Source organism: Psittacula echo (assembly GCF_963264785.1).
Source record: "Psittacula echo genome assembly, chromosome: 4".
NCBI lineage: Eukaryota > Metazoa > Chordata > Aves > Psittaciformes > Psittacidae > Psittacula > Psittacula echo.
The window spans coordinates 74345739-74362124 of record NC_137738.1 but is presented as its reverse complement, the minus strand read 5'-3'; the positions used below and the strand labels follow the sequence as shown (position 1 = coordinate 74362124).

The 16386-nt window shown below is 34.8% G+C and overlaps 1 protein-coding gene across 1 annotated transcript in view; it reads left to right on the top strand.

Moving 5' to 3' along the window:
* The window catches only part of MEI4 (meiotic double-stranded break formation protein 4), a gene marked incomplete at both ends in the record, with an annotated part of 73089 nt that overhangs the window by 30539 nt on the left and 26164 nt on the right, over positions 1–16386 (top strand). Inside the window, one exon of the mRNA XM_080615913.1 lies at positions 3047–3178. Coding sequence (XP_080472039.1) covers positions 3047–3178 — 132 coding nt within the window. The remainder of the gene's footprint in view (positions 1–3046; positions 3179–16386) is intronic.

Below are 16386 nucleotides of genomic sequence, written 5' to 3'. Positions count from 1 at the left end.
TCTGTTGTATGTCACACTGTCTGCCAGAATGTTTTCAGCTAAAGCTCTGCAAAAGTGCTGAAATACTGTAATATAAAAGGCAGCTTGCAGCAGCCAAGCTAACTGATGATCCTAGCAGAGAACATCAGGTTTAGAAGAGTGAAAAAGATTATGAAAGGCAAAGGGCAAAGGTAAGGGCAAAGCAAGGGCTTGAGATGAGGTTTACAGAGGAAAGAATGGGAATAATATATCAAATCCCAAGACTTGAAGATAGGAGAAATAGTGCAGCATAAACAGGAAGAGAGACAGAATGACAGCTATCAAATTAACAAAGGAAGCAACATGACAGTAAGATTAAAAAAGGGCTACTAAGGTTGTCTGTCTAAAAGTGAAACTTTCAATTGACATTGATGAGTTAGAAAAGAGGTTGGACTTCAGTCGGCAAAGGGCAAGGGTGATGTGAATTCAAAGGCAAAAATACTGTTTTGTTTTTAACATCTCACAATTTGAGGATACCTGTAATAATTATTTGCCTTAGTCCTGTATTGCCAAACATGCCAGTCACTTGTGGAAGAGAACTATTATTTGGCATGAAAGCTGTAAACAAGTGAAGCAGAAACTATGGTGCATAGTTGTGGGGTGTAGTGTATCATGGCAGCTCATGAGGTAGCTGAACTCAGAAGTTCTGGATAGCTGTTACTGAAGAAAAGTCTAACACATTCTGATAAATGAATTCTAAACAAATAATTCATAAGTAAAGATTTTTATCCCCATTTTCTGAGGAAACAAGACTCATAGGAGTGTGCCGTTTGTTTTGTTTGTCAGTCTTTTCCTCTACTAGTAATTTTTGAAACTGAGAGTGAGTTTGAAATCACATGGGAAGAAGTAGAAAGTCAAAAAATACTTTCCAGTAGGCTTTAAAATCAGTGGCTGGGTGGAGGAGAGACCAAATCATTATGCGTGAGGCAAGCGGAGCATTACATATTCATTCTGGCAGCAGCAGGCCAATAATCCACATGTCCTTCCCAGCTACTGGCACAGCATTGCTCTCTCTTGCTCTACATCCTGAGGAACATGGGAAGAGAGCAGAAACCCAGGTGTTAGAGGAGAGTTGGGGATGGATGATGCAGCTCCTTAATAGTGAACCGAGCTCCATTATTTTCTTGTTTCTGATTGTATGTTTTTTACAATCTAATTTTCTGACTGCTTTTACCTGAGAATCCCTGAAGAGCAAAGGTTTTATTTCATCTATACCATTAAGCAAGCCCAAGAGATTAAAAGATTTCAGTTCCTTTTGTAACATTTCATAGATTGGAGAGCTAAAGAGATGCTTTTATCTTTAATGAATTTGCATACTATTTGAACTAGTATCAGTTTGAATGTTTCCAGAGTTTAATTAGTAATACATAAGCATTGCTCGGAAACACAAAGACTTACTTCTGTTTGCTATTTACAGGTTCATTGCTTATATGCTATAAATTTGTTCTATTTGATTTTAATGCATATAGTCTGTGTTATTTTTAACCTTAATTTTTTGTCTCCTTTTTTGTTGTCTCCTTTTTTTCCCTTAAAATAAGGTTCCACCAAAATAGAATATTAAATCCATACTCTTTAATTAATCAGTTAGCAGGTGGGGTTTTTCAGTGGCATTGATACCCATATCTCACGTATCGTAAGTACAGTCAGTATAAAATCCCTTTTACTTCCTTTAGTAGAGGTTCAGGCTTTAAATTTGAATATCCCCTGTTATCTAGTCCTACAAAATTCCAGCTAGAAAATGATGACTTTTCCTAAACCAGAAAGGATACCAAAATTTTGTGAAAAATCCTATTTTAGTTAAATCTCAGCTGCTAGCATTAATAATTACAAAAAATAAAAATGTTCATTGTTTTCAGTAATTTCCAGGAGGATTCTTCCAGTGCAAACTTGTAAAGGGTGGGCAAGTATTTTTGTTTGTGTGTGTGTGTGTGTATACATATATGTGTGCGTGTGTATATGTACATTAGCTGGCTAGTGAACTAAACAAGATTGTTAATAAGATGCAGTGGTCTGCTTTTGAGTGGTTAAGATGTAGTTATTCTTAGACATACAAATTTGGGTCAAATATCCTTTTGTCAGTCGAAAAGACTCATTTACAAAGAGATACTGAATGTTAATGTCATAGGGGTATACATTATATAAAAATATAGATTACATTTATATTTAATGTGTATTTTTTCTTTGAAAGAACTGCAATACTTTTATATGTAGAAATAACAAGTTCTTCTAGTAGTGTTTACTTTGGGAGAGTAGTATGTTTCATTACATAATAGCTGTACATTTCCAGTACTGGAAACAAAGAAGAGAGTTGGTTTGGGTTTGTTTGTCTGTTTGGTTGTTTTGGGTTGTTTTGTTTTGTTTGTGGTGGTGAGTTTGGGGTTTTTTTTTAATTTGTTTTGGGGGGTTTTATATATATATAAAAGACGGTAGGGAAAAAAATTGCTAATATAATTCTCATATAAGTTCATATCACTCCTCCTGAGGTTCAGAAGAAGTGCTTTGGTTACAGCTTGTTAAGCAACAATCTGATAGTGAATTATTTGAATTTGAAAATATAGTGTCTTATATTAGTTAGTATTTAATCAAGTTTGTTACTGATAACTCTATTGACAGAGAACTCAGTATAGCTCTTAGCTTGCTCATGTGTTTGTTTGAATTTCAAAGAATTCATTTGTTCATTTGTCTACCTGTGATGAACAGAATTACTTTATGTGCAGGGCAGTCACCAATTTTCTCTGACAGCAGATGGGCAGGATGACAGCTAATGCTGAAAAGCTACCAGCTGGGGAATTCACACTGTTGGATGAGTTTGTTCATATGATGGTTTCCGGTAGTGCTAATATTTCAAGAAAAGAAAGTTTCTGGGCAATGGATGTGGTTTCTCATAGATTTCATACGTGTATAATTAATAGAGTTTTAAACATCAAAATTTTGAATTTTATTTTTTTATTTAATATGTAAATCACATTTCTTTTTAAAGTCATTGCTTGGGGTAAAAAGGATTGCATATATTGTTATTTTTCTTTAGTTTCAGGCACTGCATGCTGTATCACACACACTGGTTTTGCTAGGAAGGAACAACGTACTAAGGAATTCTTTAATATCTCTTTTACTATCAGAAGTACGTAAGTTTGCTGAGCAGCTGTTGCAGGCTCAACAGGTACTGTCATCTTTTCTTTTAGAGAAGAGCTAAAGAGTGGTGTTTGGAAGTGGTTTGTACATATCTGTTTGTTTCATAAAAGGTAATAAATGGATGCTTCTCCAGAATATGTGGGTTTAAGAACCCAGAAAATGTTAGCACCTACCTTTAACAGCAGGTTCAAAAAAAGAGATACCAAGTAAAAGAAAATTTCCTTATGGACAAACGTAAAATTATCAGACTGTATAATCCATAGACCATATAGGTTTTAAGATCATGCTATATAATCTGGAAAATACTTTGAAATAATTAGTTAAAACAGTTATTGCAACATGTAAATTGTCGTCTATGCAGGGAACAATACAATGTAGGTATCCAGCTGGACCCACAAAGAAGTATGTCTTCTCTACCTCATGCAAAACTGGAAAGAAAGTCACATTATTTCAGAATTAGATTTTATGTTTCACATTATAACCTTAATTTTCATGATGCAAAAGTTATCCAACACTTAGAATTCTATTTAATTTATTGCACTGAGTAGGAGATGAAGAGCAGAATAGAATGAGGACAGTGTTTTTGATGAAAGTTATTCTTGGGTTAAATTTTTTTTTCCAGTAAACTGCAGAGATTTTGGGGGGGGTTGGTTTTGTTTGTTTGTTTGTTTGTGTTTTGTGGTGGTTTTGTGTGTGTTTTGTTTTGGGTTTTGGTGGGTTTTTTTGTTTGGTTGTTATGTTTTTTGTTTTAAAAATAAAAAATAGATGTTTAATATTTGGAGAAAAGGTGTTTGAAATAAATCGGGGTTTCATAGATATTGTCATGTATTTAATGCAAACTGTTCAATTTCACTTGGGGTTATGATTTATCCTCGAAGGGTCAATAAAATGAAAGCATGCAGCTTTTTATTTGGTGGCAAATAAAACTGTTGATATATATAAAAAACATTAATCATAGGTATATCTAGTGATGATTCAGTTTAATGCTTTAAGTGTTGCTCGGACAGTCTAAACTTTATTCTTTTAATCTGTAGTTTATGATATGGGAGTAAGTTCTGACTGCTGGCAAGGGAACATGTAATTTCCAACCCAAATTTCTAGTATGTTTGAATTATGTTCTGAAGTCACTAGTAGCATACCATAGTTATTGATGGTACCTAAAAGAGAACAGACTTTAAACAAATGGAAATAAGGGATACAAGGGGAAATATAAAATAATTTATTATTTTTTAATATAAATTAATTATAATTATTAATTATAATTATAATTATATTAATTATTAATTATAATTATTTTTAATATAAACAATAGGGAAGTGTGTACTTAAACAAAAACAAAAAAACCAAAACAAAACAAAAACAAATCTGTTTTTTAAGTTTAAACAAGTATTATTAAATCTCAGCTGTTTAACAGAATTAGTCATCCCTTCTTTCAGCAGAGTTATTGCCAGTGGCAACACTGAATGCTCCATACTGATTAAAAGTTTACACTGAGCATTCTACTTGGCTGAGTTAGTTATTACAGTACTAGTTAGCCTTACTATACTGTAATTAAGTATTGCTTTTGTATTTGGTACGTAAAATTTACTTCTAAAAGTTTCTAAGTCTGATGCCTCTTTGGCTCTGCTTTATGTTAGAAAGAATCATATATTTGATTTTAAGTTTATAATTAGAGAGATTACAGAAATGTATAACTTGCAGCTGAGATAATGGAAGTAAATTAGTATCCTGTGATTTTAATTGTAAAAGATTCTCTTTAACTACAGAAGTGATTTGTTTGAGTTATTTTATTACCAGCAGTGTAATTTGTTTATTTACAAGAAAATATTAGAATATTTGATTCATATATACATATGGAGAAGTTGGTAATTTAATCCCTGAACAATTCTTATACCACAGCTGGTATAATAAATTGCTTAAATGCCAGTTTGTCTAGGATGGCTTGGTAGCCCTAGTTTATATTGTTTCTGGTTTGTTAGTTGTTATTGCTACTATTTCTCCTTTCCCCCACTGTCAAGAAATGGAAACCTTTGATTGTACTACTTCTAGAGCAATTGAAGAAAGTTCTATCTAGCACTGAAAGGAAGATGTCAGTCTAGTGGGTGACAATTTCCAGAGAGACAGAGTCATTTATGGAAAAGGGGAAAACAAACAAAACAAAAAGTTTTTTCTCTTTTAAATTTATTCTGTTTCTTCATACTTCGTATATGTGGAATGAAATTTGAGATGTTAAAATACATTTGTTACTTGACCTTTTCAGCTGCAGGACCAAGTCATTTTTCAGGTTAAGGCTTCATTACCTGCAGCCCTCCATCTCTCTCATTTTAATTACCTTGTATTCATGCTTGATGCAAATCTTAGCCATTATCAGTCCACAGAACTTTTTTTTTTTCTTTGTTAAATAGCCCTTTCTGTTCACCCAGAGAAATAATCTAATTCTCTCCTATTCAAGAATTCAGAGCCACGTTTACATAGAGTTACCTGCTCTGCTTTTGCTTCCTCCCACTAGGTTGTCAGTCTGCCGCCTTCGGGTACTGAAATGCAATAGACTGTCCCTTTTCCTTTTTCAGTTTTCCTCCTTTTTTTTTTTTTTTTTTTTTTTGGGGGGGGGGGGTTGGGGGGAGGGTGTTTCCTCTTTTTTTGGGGGGGAGGGAATTGATAACATTATTTATTTATTTATATTTTCATCATCCAGCATTATAAGTGCTTCCTGGAAAATTAATGCGTTTTGACCAGCCAAACACAAATGCTGGTCTGGAATAGGACTTTCATATAATCTTACCAAAGCTTATGGGGCTTTCTTTTGAGTGCTTTGAAAACACTTTGCATTTAGGTAACCATCAGAAGAGTAAGTGAGCTTCAGGCACTTAGGTAGAGATGCCAGCTGATAGTTCTAGAACGATAAAGTAGTCTTGAAATGTTTATCTGCAAACACAGTGTTGGTCTTCTGGCAAGAGCGGAAGGTTCAAGGCTCTGAATTTGAAGCAGGAGCTATGCATCTCTCTGTAGCTGACACATAGGATTTGAAAAGCTGCGGTTCACATAGGGAAAGTAGCTGAAGTTATGATTTGCTTAGTATGCTGTGAAGGTAAAGTTTTTAAAGCTTTTGCATTCTTGCATTTACTGCAAATAGATGTATTGTGTTCATTTACAAGCCCTTATACATTCTGTATGTGATACTTATGTCTGGTAATAGTGCTTAACAAAAACCTTTCTACTTAACACAATAGGACATTAAACTGTAGTAATTCTGACAGCCTAATTTATAGACCTGCTTCTGAGTCTTTCTGACTTCATGTAGCATTACTTATGGTAGTCATGACTCTAAAAAGAATTTTTTTTTCTTGTTTTATAATCAAAACTAACAATACAATATCAGTTTGAAATATATCAAGTGACAGCTTTTAAAAAAACTTCGTAAATACTAAAAATAGAATTTGCAGAAGGATAATACCTTACATAATCAAACTTCATTCGCTGCCAAGTATCCTAATCGTCTTTTGTTGCTTAAGCAAAACTTCCGTTAATTGAAAAGGCATTCGATGTTTTCCAAGTAAGATAATCAAATTAGGGACTCTGAACTTTAGCTATGATTAGAAGTATGTACTGGTTTTGGGTTTTATTGTTTGGGGTTTTTTTGTTGTTGTTGGCAGATAGAAACAAATCATCTGAGGCATGTATTAGCTTGCAGTTAATTGACTTGCGAACATTTGGTGAAATATAGAAATTAAAAAAGCTTATTCATCTAAGAAAATTTCTGTTTTCTTATTTTTGTCTAATCATAATGTTTTTAAAGTTGAAGTTGCCAACACTGACTTGGATTAAAACCAAAATTCCTTTTATTTTTTCTAAAGAAGTCATCTAGGTATCTTAACATTTTTATTTTAACTTCCTCATTAAGACTTCAGCTAAGTTATAGTTTGTAAAATGCATTATGGTATAAAATGCATTATGGTATGTGCAATGTTATATTCACTCATTTCTTCAATAGGAAGTATGCTCAGCTCAGGTTATGTGGTTTGTGGGTATGTATTTTGATACTTAACTGAAATTTTTTTACTTTAAAGTTCTGACTGATTTCACTGAGTTTGTATCTGCATCTTCCTTTCTATGGCCCTGCTTATCTGTCTGTGACCCACAGTTTTACAGAGCTATCTATGCCCTTAGCTTTACAACTTAAAAATATAGGTTGAATGTAGGAGAGTGTATCTATCTAATGAACTACACACTATGCAGTTTACCCTGCATATTTTTGTAGTCCCCTAGTTGAATATATCTGTTAATATTAGAATATGACAAATATATCAATTAATATTAGAATATGACAAATTAATGCAAACTATATGAATAAGAGATTTTTTTTTTTAGTATTTTGGACCAATATTCTGATGTTAATATAGAAAATAAAAGTAACTAAGAAGCCCATAAAACAGTGTAGTTATCCTGATTTTTACCCAGTTAAGATGAATTTTATGGTAGTAAACTCTCAAGCAAGTTAGTAGTTTGTTTTAATTCATTGAAGTACTTCATCATGTACTTAAAGTGAGACTTCTGCTTCACTGCTTGGGTGACACCAGGACACTGACTTCTAGGCAAAAGCATATTAATATAAACTCAGTTGGATTCATTCGTTCTTTTAATTTTATTTATGTTGGATATATATATTTAATTTTTATCTCTAGTAGGACCCTTTCATGTTTCATAAATACAGTTTATAAGAATACAGTAACTGAACCTTATCTTACCATGGAATAGAAATCATCTGATCCCCAATTGGATTTGTACTGCAGAGCAGATACAATTTTGAGATACTAAGATTGCTGAATGATACTGTGAAAGATGGATTATTTTTCAAATGTTGAGCTTCTCACCATGATAACAGATCTTCCTACATGATAGCTGTTTCAATGACAGAGGACCAGAAATGGAAAGCACGTGCTGGTTCAGTGCCCATTTCTACCCCCACCCCACCCCAGGTGTTAATTCCAAGAGGTCTGAAAAAGAAAATGAAAACCCAGAAAATAGATTTGAAAATAGAAAAAGGAAGACATACTGTGAGGCTCTGGAAAGCCTTCTTATTTAGTATTTGCTGATGCATAGCTTGTCTAGCATTACGTTTTTATATCCCATTAACCCCTGAACGCTATTTTTCCATTTTTAAAACTTTTAAAATATTTCTGTCACAAACCTGTGCACTGAATAAGTTTGGTTTTTTTTTTTAAATCAAAACACCAAATTATATGTAATTCTTAGTATTATCTTTAGGGGTTAAGTCCCAATCCAAATGTGCGTGCTAACTTTTCCCCTGAAGTTAATGATGCAGTTACACTTTGACACAAGATATAGGGTGGGATTCTTCCCATTTAGTTTAGATCTACGTAGTAGACACTGCTTTCTACTTCTTATAGAACTCAGCCAAGCAGCTAAGGTCAACTAAAAAATCTGCCGATGTGAAGATGGATAGTCGTGCAAGGCTTTGTTGAATATTACGTAAATTCCTGAGAGTTGGTCTTATTACGGTAGAATAGCTTTGATTCAAATAGGCCAAAGGAGTTAAGCATATGGTGAGATTTGTTTCACTTAACTTTTGATTTCTGTGATGCTTCCATCTGATTTGCTTACTTCTGTTTTCCTTTATAGCCAAGGGAGGGAAAGGCATTTCCTGTCCCATCTGTATTGGATGTACTTAATTATAATAGTTTGCCATAGAGATGTCTGTTTCTCCCTGGCTGTGAGGAATGAAACTTAAGTTGATTAGCTGAAATATAGATATTTATGTTGTACACATCTAAAATTAAGGGAAGAAAATCCCATTGTATCTTTGACGATTGCTTTTGGATGATCTGGGCCAGAGCTGTTATGCCAGGAAAGGCCTGATCCTACAGAACAGTTGTAATAGGTAGTCATGCAAAGTGTACTTCTATCTGAACACTGACAAACTCACGTAAGTAAACTTATTAGATGTTTGTAACAAGCTATGTTTCAGGTAGGGTAGTTAATAAGTTAACTTAGTTCCCAGGTATTCTACTTCTTTAAGTGTACATGTTGGAAGAGACTGATGATGAACTAGAGTGCAGGATGTGTAACATGCTTCTTGTAACATGCATGAAGCTGTGGTGTGTATGATACATATGCCTTTAAATAGGAAGCTCTGTTAAACTAACCGTGCTTACAGGCAGTGTATTTGGAAAGAAAACAAATAAGGAGGAGCATGAATACAGTATGATTTTTGAGCATTTTCTGAGATTTTTGTTGCCATTCAGCACTGTATAGCAGTCATGTCACTGAAATGTCAAACTACGTGGCAACAGCTCTATGTGGAAGCAAATGAAGGGCTGAACTATTCCTGTGGCTGGAGAGCCATTATTTTTTCTAGCACGCCTGCAAATTAGAGACATTGAGAATGTCAAGATGGACTAGCTCAGTTGGTAATCAGTCCATCAGGGAAAATGCAGTTTGCCTGGAGCTGTGTTCAGCTAGATAACAGAAGGTTTAAAGTGCTAAGGACAGAGCTATTAATGTCAGGGCTTGTCTTCATAAGCCTCTCTCCATGCAGTCATTCTGTATCCAGTGGATGCTCTAGGCAGGTATAGTACCCATCACATGCTTTATTCTGAATGAGAGCATGTCTGATGTGATGTTGAAAATTCATCAGATAAGCTTCTGTTTCCAAGAAGTCTCCTTTGTTTATGCAATTCAACCATAAGTTTATTTATGTTGTAATATGGCTTTTTTATGGGTTAGGAAAAAAGCTATACTATTTTTCTCAGATATGGTAGATATGGCTAAAATCATTAATTAGAAAAAATAGCTGACAGTATCATGCAGCTAGAAAAGCTAAATGCATTTTGCAATCCACTGTTGATCAAGGTACTAAAATGGCTATGCAGCATATTTGGCTTTTTGTAGTTTGTACTGTTGACTTTTACTAACACATCAGATTATTAATACTTCACCCAGGTAAAACAAAAGAGATCAATGCCATGTAAACTTTATTAAAATAATTAAACTTGCATCTGGACACCTGTTCATCCTTTTTTAGATTTCATTTCCTTCTTTATGTTGGTAAGCACAGGTTGTAACATATTTCACACTGTGAATGGTTAAAGATGCTGACAAATAGTGCTCTGGGTAAATGTAGGATTATTTTTCATTCCATGTGACTGTTTATGCTACTGGTAACAAGTTGAATAATGGCTGGATAGAATAATCAGTGGATCTGCATTTTGTCTCATAGATATGCAGCTAGTTTAGAGATAAGTACTTGCAAAAACATAAATCTCTCCCCTGAAAGACAGGAGTAAAAGAATCAGTCTAAACTCGGTATATGTCAGGAAAGTGCCATACACCTTTGAAGTATATATCAGCTTTTGCTGCATATGTCATCACTTATTACAGATCAGATTTTAAGATGCATGTGTGCCAGACAGAACTGGACAATGACAAATGATTCATGCAGTTTCTCTCTTCCCTATCATACTTTCATAAAATGATAACACTAAGGAGAAAGGAGTTTTGAAGTATTTCCACACAGCTAAAAAGTAGGAGGGCTTTGACTGCACTTACGTGCTTGGCAAATTTAGGATGGCATGTAATCAGAACACCTCAGGTGTGTTTGGGAACAGAAGCAACAAATATCGATTCCATGAGGAGAACTCTGTATTACTGTCGTAGAGAATTATTACTCTTAATACTGGTGAATCATCTCATTCATGAAAACATAATATTGGAAAGGGAAAAATGCTTAATTACAGAAATTAGAATATATCATACCTCAATGAGTAAATAAGTAATATTCCTGGAAATCTTATTGTTTCAAATCATGCACAAAATCCAGGCTTAAAAACAAACAAACAAAAAAATAAACAAAACACAAAAAAACCTGCCAACCAAACAAAAGTAAAAAAAAAAAACAACAAAAAAACCCCAAACCCACACACACAATTTGATACAGTTAAGCTTTCATTGCACTTTTTATTTCTTATCTGGGCTGATGCTGCTTTTACTTCCTTATTCTCAGTGTAACTTCTGTTCTTTTAGTATTTCTTTCTTTACAGCTCAGTTAATCCTTTTACATGCTTGAAAGCAGAATGTGAATAAGGAGGAAGCATCTGATTTTTGTGGCATATGTGGTATCTCCAAATAGGTAGTTTTAATGCTCCTGTTTACCTCCTTTCTTCATGGAGCATTCTTGCTTACTGACAGTGATTTGCAAATTGGAATGATGTTACAGAAAATTAAGCACCACTTCCTTAATGCTTTTGGATATCGAAGTTGTGTGTGTGAATTAGTGTTTATACCATAAGTGCTCTTAAAATTTCAATTTACAGGCAAAGTAACATTTTGTTGCAGATTTACCTTTGATTTTCTTCTTCTGGGGGGACTGTATAAAGTTTTCATTATCACTGAATGCACAGTTCCTGTGTCAATGGCTTCGTAGTGCTGCCTTAGGGTTTCATATCTTCATAGAGTGGAAAAGAGAAGAGTTGTAGCCCTAGAAATTACTGATAAAATGGATTTTTGTTTGAAAGACTAATTACAGTCAAAAATTAAAACTGTCTTTAAATTAGTTAAATATAGGAAAATGTAAATGGAAACTCTTAAATGATAGAAGATAGTAATAAAATCATTTTTCTTTCAAAACATTATTTTCATTTTACAGGACACATCAAGATCTTTGGGTTACTTAGCTTTCACACTCTTGCCTGTCTTCAGACATGTGGGACAGACCTGTACATAATGATTTAGATCATCAGCTTGCCCCATTGGGACCTCATTTATTGGTTTGGGAGTTTTTGCTAAAAATACCTTTGAAGCTGTATTTATCTACCTATAGAGCTTATGCATAACCATCACTACTTTAAATCACAATGCCAGGAAGATTAACTAATGTTTGTTCAGTGCTTTCCATAAAATGTAAAAGTGCTTTTAAAAACTCATTATATAGCTCACTGTGAGACATGATAACCACTAAGCACGTGCAGAGTGGCATAGCTTCTGCAGTCTGCTGTGGTGTGCTGTCAAGCATAGAAAAGCTGCTTCTGTTCTTTGCACGTTTTTTTTTTTTTATTAGCAATGAGTTTGATTTGATCCTGCTTGTGCTTGGATTGAACTCTGGATTTTCAAGGGACCACATAGCTTAGTTTAGATTGTTAATTGGGGAAGGATGGCTGTGGTGCATTTAGAGTTAGGTTTACGGTTAGAAAAGGTTTTAGGTTTAGGATGGCAAAATGTTTGAAAGGCTGTACTTTGGAGTGTTTACCATGACCACCCAGACTACACTTGTTCTGATAGTTTACTGTTAAGCTGGTTAGATTTGGTGTTAGAGCAAGCTCTCTGGTTACGTCCTCAGTTGAAACTATGACAGGCTGCAGTTGTGGTGGTGAATCTGTTTTGAGTGCGTATGCCTATGAGCTGCGCTGAGTGCTGCCACATCCAGAAGGAGCTTCTGTCCCTAGTTTGGCTCCAAAGCAAGAAGAATTTTCATCTTGCTAGATTTTAACTGATGTACAAGTCATTAATAGAGGAGGTTTATGCCTGAGGTGAAGGGGATTGGCTACCTGGTGTTTGTTTTGTAGCTAAAGTTGGAATTATGGTTTGCATGGCTGAGGTGTGCAGGTGATGAAATCTGGTTCTGTAGTTTATCATAAACTTAGTCTAGATTTTGGGTAACAGTACTCTACCTGCCTGGTTAAGGCTTGATCTAGTAGGCCAGCAAACTACTGCTGTGCCCAGAGGAGGAAGTTTGTTTCAGGACTGGTATCATTAGCAACTCCTATTCATTGTTAGATTGACAGGATTTCTAGTATAAGTTTAATTTAGGGAGATACAATATGATGAGCTAAAGCTGAACATGTTTACAGAAGACGTCACAGAACTAGACTTGCGTTGTCTTGTTGAGGGCTTAGGAGTCAGGGTTGTCGGTTTTAGATAGGCACTGATGATGTAGCCTTGTCAATCCACAACTAATTCGCTGGAGGTAATATATTGGTGGGCTTGGGTAAGTGTAGGAATGAGAAGTGAGCTTGGGACTCACAGGCGTTTGGAGATACAGGAATAGCATGCTAGGCTAGGTTTGTGGAGAAGGAGAAAGGGGGCAGCAACTGAGTGTTTAGATTTAAGTGTTAGTGACATGAGTTGCTGGGTTGGTGTTAAGGTAGAGAGCAAGGCTTAGATGCTTGGATTTGTACAGCAGAAAATGCTTTCCTAAAGTTGGTGATAAAGTATGCTTGGTCAGGATATGATTTATATGGCTTGATTAGATTTAGGATTAAGACATTGTTGGTTGCAGTTTTGGACTTGGATGAAATACAGGCAACCGGATACCTTTGCTGGGCTGAACCACAATTGTGAATGCACACACACGCGTACACACAGTCACAGAGTAATTTATGGCAGCACAATCTGTATGCATATCTTCTAGAATTATTTCTTTCCTGCTGGAGTATACATTTGAAATGCATGTAGCACTAACATTACAGAATTAAAACTAATTTTAGGAAATGACGTTCTTGAATCCACTCCAGTTTAACTTCCTAATATATAAAAATGAGTTCTTTTCACTTGATTCCAATAGCAATTCACATAGGGAGAAATAAATTGAGTAAAATGCATAGAGCAAGAAAATAGGGAAAAAAAGAAAAAAAAATGTGTGTGTTATTGTTTGTTTGGTTTCTTTTTGTGAATGATGGCATCCTAGGTTGCATGATTACAGTGCAGCCTTTGAAGGTTTAGCTTGCATGTTTTGAATTTCCTGGTTATCTGTCAATCCCTGAACTGAGTTGGCAAAACACAATTAAGCCTCTAGGTATACTGTCTTGAAACAAGATTGTTTTGCCTCTATTTCATTCTTATAATTAATTCTTTCATTAGAAGTTACTCCTAGTCTCTCCAAGTTCTCAGAGTACTAAACTTCTAGCTGGGGTTGCTGTTTTAAAGAACTCTGTTTTGTGTAGCCTTATCATTTAATCAAAGTGGTGGTTTTTTGTAGCAGCTAGGCTTAGCTACTACATTTAATACAGAATACTATAGGGAATTGTGTATGACAAATACAAGAGAGAGTGTGGTAATAGATAAAAATCTGAGTAGTAGTTCTGCCTATAGGAATAAATTATAAACAGAGCTTAGTTTAGGTTAATTTCTTCAGTCACTCATTTTGAGTTCTTCCTACACATTTTTATTACATGAATTGTAATTGAGTCCTGTTGACTAACTTAAACAGAGTGAATTCATTGAATGAATCATAGAATTACAGAATGGATAAAGTTGGAAATTACCTCTGGAGATTATCTAGTACAACCTCACTAAAATCAGTCTTAACTAGGACAGGTTGCTTGGGGCTGTATATAACCGAGTTTTGAATTTTTCTGGGGATGGAGACTAGACAGCCTTTCTAGGCAGCCTGTTCCAATGTTGATCATCTTTATCATAGAAAAAAATAATAAATTTTGTGTTTAAATGGAATTTCCTGTATTTCAGTTTTGCCTAATGTGTCCTGTTACTGGATACCATTGAGAAGAGTCTGGCTGTGTCTTCCTTACCCCCTCCCCCACCAGGTATTTATAGACATTGATGAGATTCCTCCTGAGACTTCCTTTCTCCAGGTGGAACACTTCAGCTCTCTCAGCCTCTCCCTGTATGTTCTTATCCCTTCATCATTTTTTGTGACTCTTCACTGATCCCACTCCAGTATATCCAGATCTCCTGCTGAGGAGACCAGAACTGGACCCAGCACTCCAGGTGTGTCTCACCAGTGCTGAACAGAGGGGAGGGATTACTTCCCTCAACTTGCTGCCAATACTTCCCGTCATGCAGCCCAGGACACAGTTGACACAAGTCTCACATGGCAAAATTCAGCTACATTGCAGATCAGGTACATGATAGTGTTTTTAATCATAAGAGCTTGGTTTTATTTTGTCAATTTTGGCAAGTATCAATCATTCAAGCTGAAAATTTTTCTGTAGATACCTGCCTCAGGCCATTTTTTGTATTTGCTTTTTTTTTCATTTTAGTTTCTGTGAGTGCATGTGTCCAGGTTTAAAGACAAAGGTGTAAGTGTTCACAGCTTTCATAGAAGCCAAAACAAAACTTTGTTTTGAATTCGTGCAGTTCTGTGTAATGGCAGGCATTGTAAAATCATGTCTTAGTCAGCCAAGATTGGTATCAATGATGAATTTGAGTATTTAAAAGATTCTTTTGTAAAAGGACTAAAGTATTACTTTCCTCTGTAAAAGCACGTATGAAATTAAAGTAGTATTTGTGATATATGTGGAATTATACCAATGATTGTCATTTAAAATAAAAAAATAAAAGAATTCTTTATTCAGGGCAGAGACCGAATGCTACACTTTTCATGCCCATGCTATAACAAGGACAGAAAAAGTACTGAATAGTATTTCTTCTAATTGAACATTATCCACCCTCTTTAGTAACAGAAACCAGTATCCCTTAAAAAAAAAAGGAAAAAAAAACAACCCTGTAACCAAACAGTAAGCGATCACATAATTAAACATGTAGGCATAAGAGAGTTAAATTAGGCTTGCAGTGTCATTGTATTGATTTAGACTTGCCATTCCTAATAAAAAGCAGGTAGCTAGCAGTACATTAAGAAACGATGTAAAATAAATGAGAGAATTAATGTGCAGTATTAAAAGAACACTGTCTGAATCACAGACCTTAATTACCTCACTGTTTTACAATTCTTCTAATGAATCCTTTGACCAAGCTTTGGAATAACCCCCGCTAGTTCATTCTACACAGTGGTTGCTCAAGAATCACTCAGCTCTACTTAGCTTAAATGAAGGTATGCTTTGATTAGTGTCTGTGTTTAATGAATTAGCAGTTTATACCTATATTTTTTGTCTATAACATAGGATCTAATTCCAGTTTGTGTTTTTGTTAAGGTACAGTTTTCCTTGGTACAGTTTTCTTGGATTCTTAAGATTAACTAATGATCATATGATAGATGGCTCCTTCTAAACTATGCCTGTCTGTTTCTTGAAGTGTAGACACCACTGTAGAAAGAAGCAGAAGAAGTTAACTTTCAGGGAAGATGTAAAGCTGATGAGACTTTCCTTATGCATGATTTAAGGCCAATGAAAGGAAGAGGGTTTCTACTCACATAGTGGTTTTAAAGGAGTCATGCAAATTAAACTGCCTGCAGAATTCTCTTTATGTCATACAATTTTGTTATTTGCTATACAGCATTACTAGTCACCTTTAAAGTGTAATTTTTGA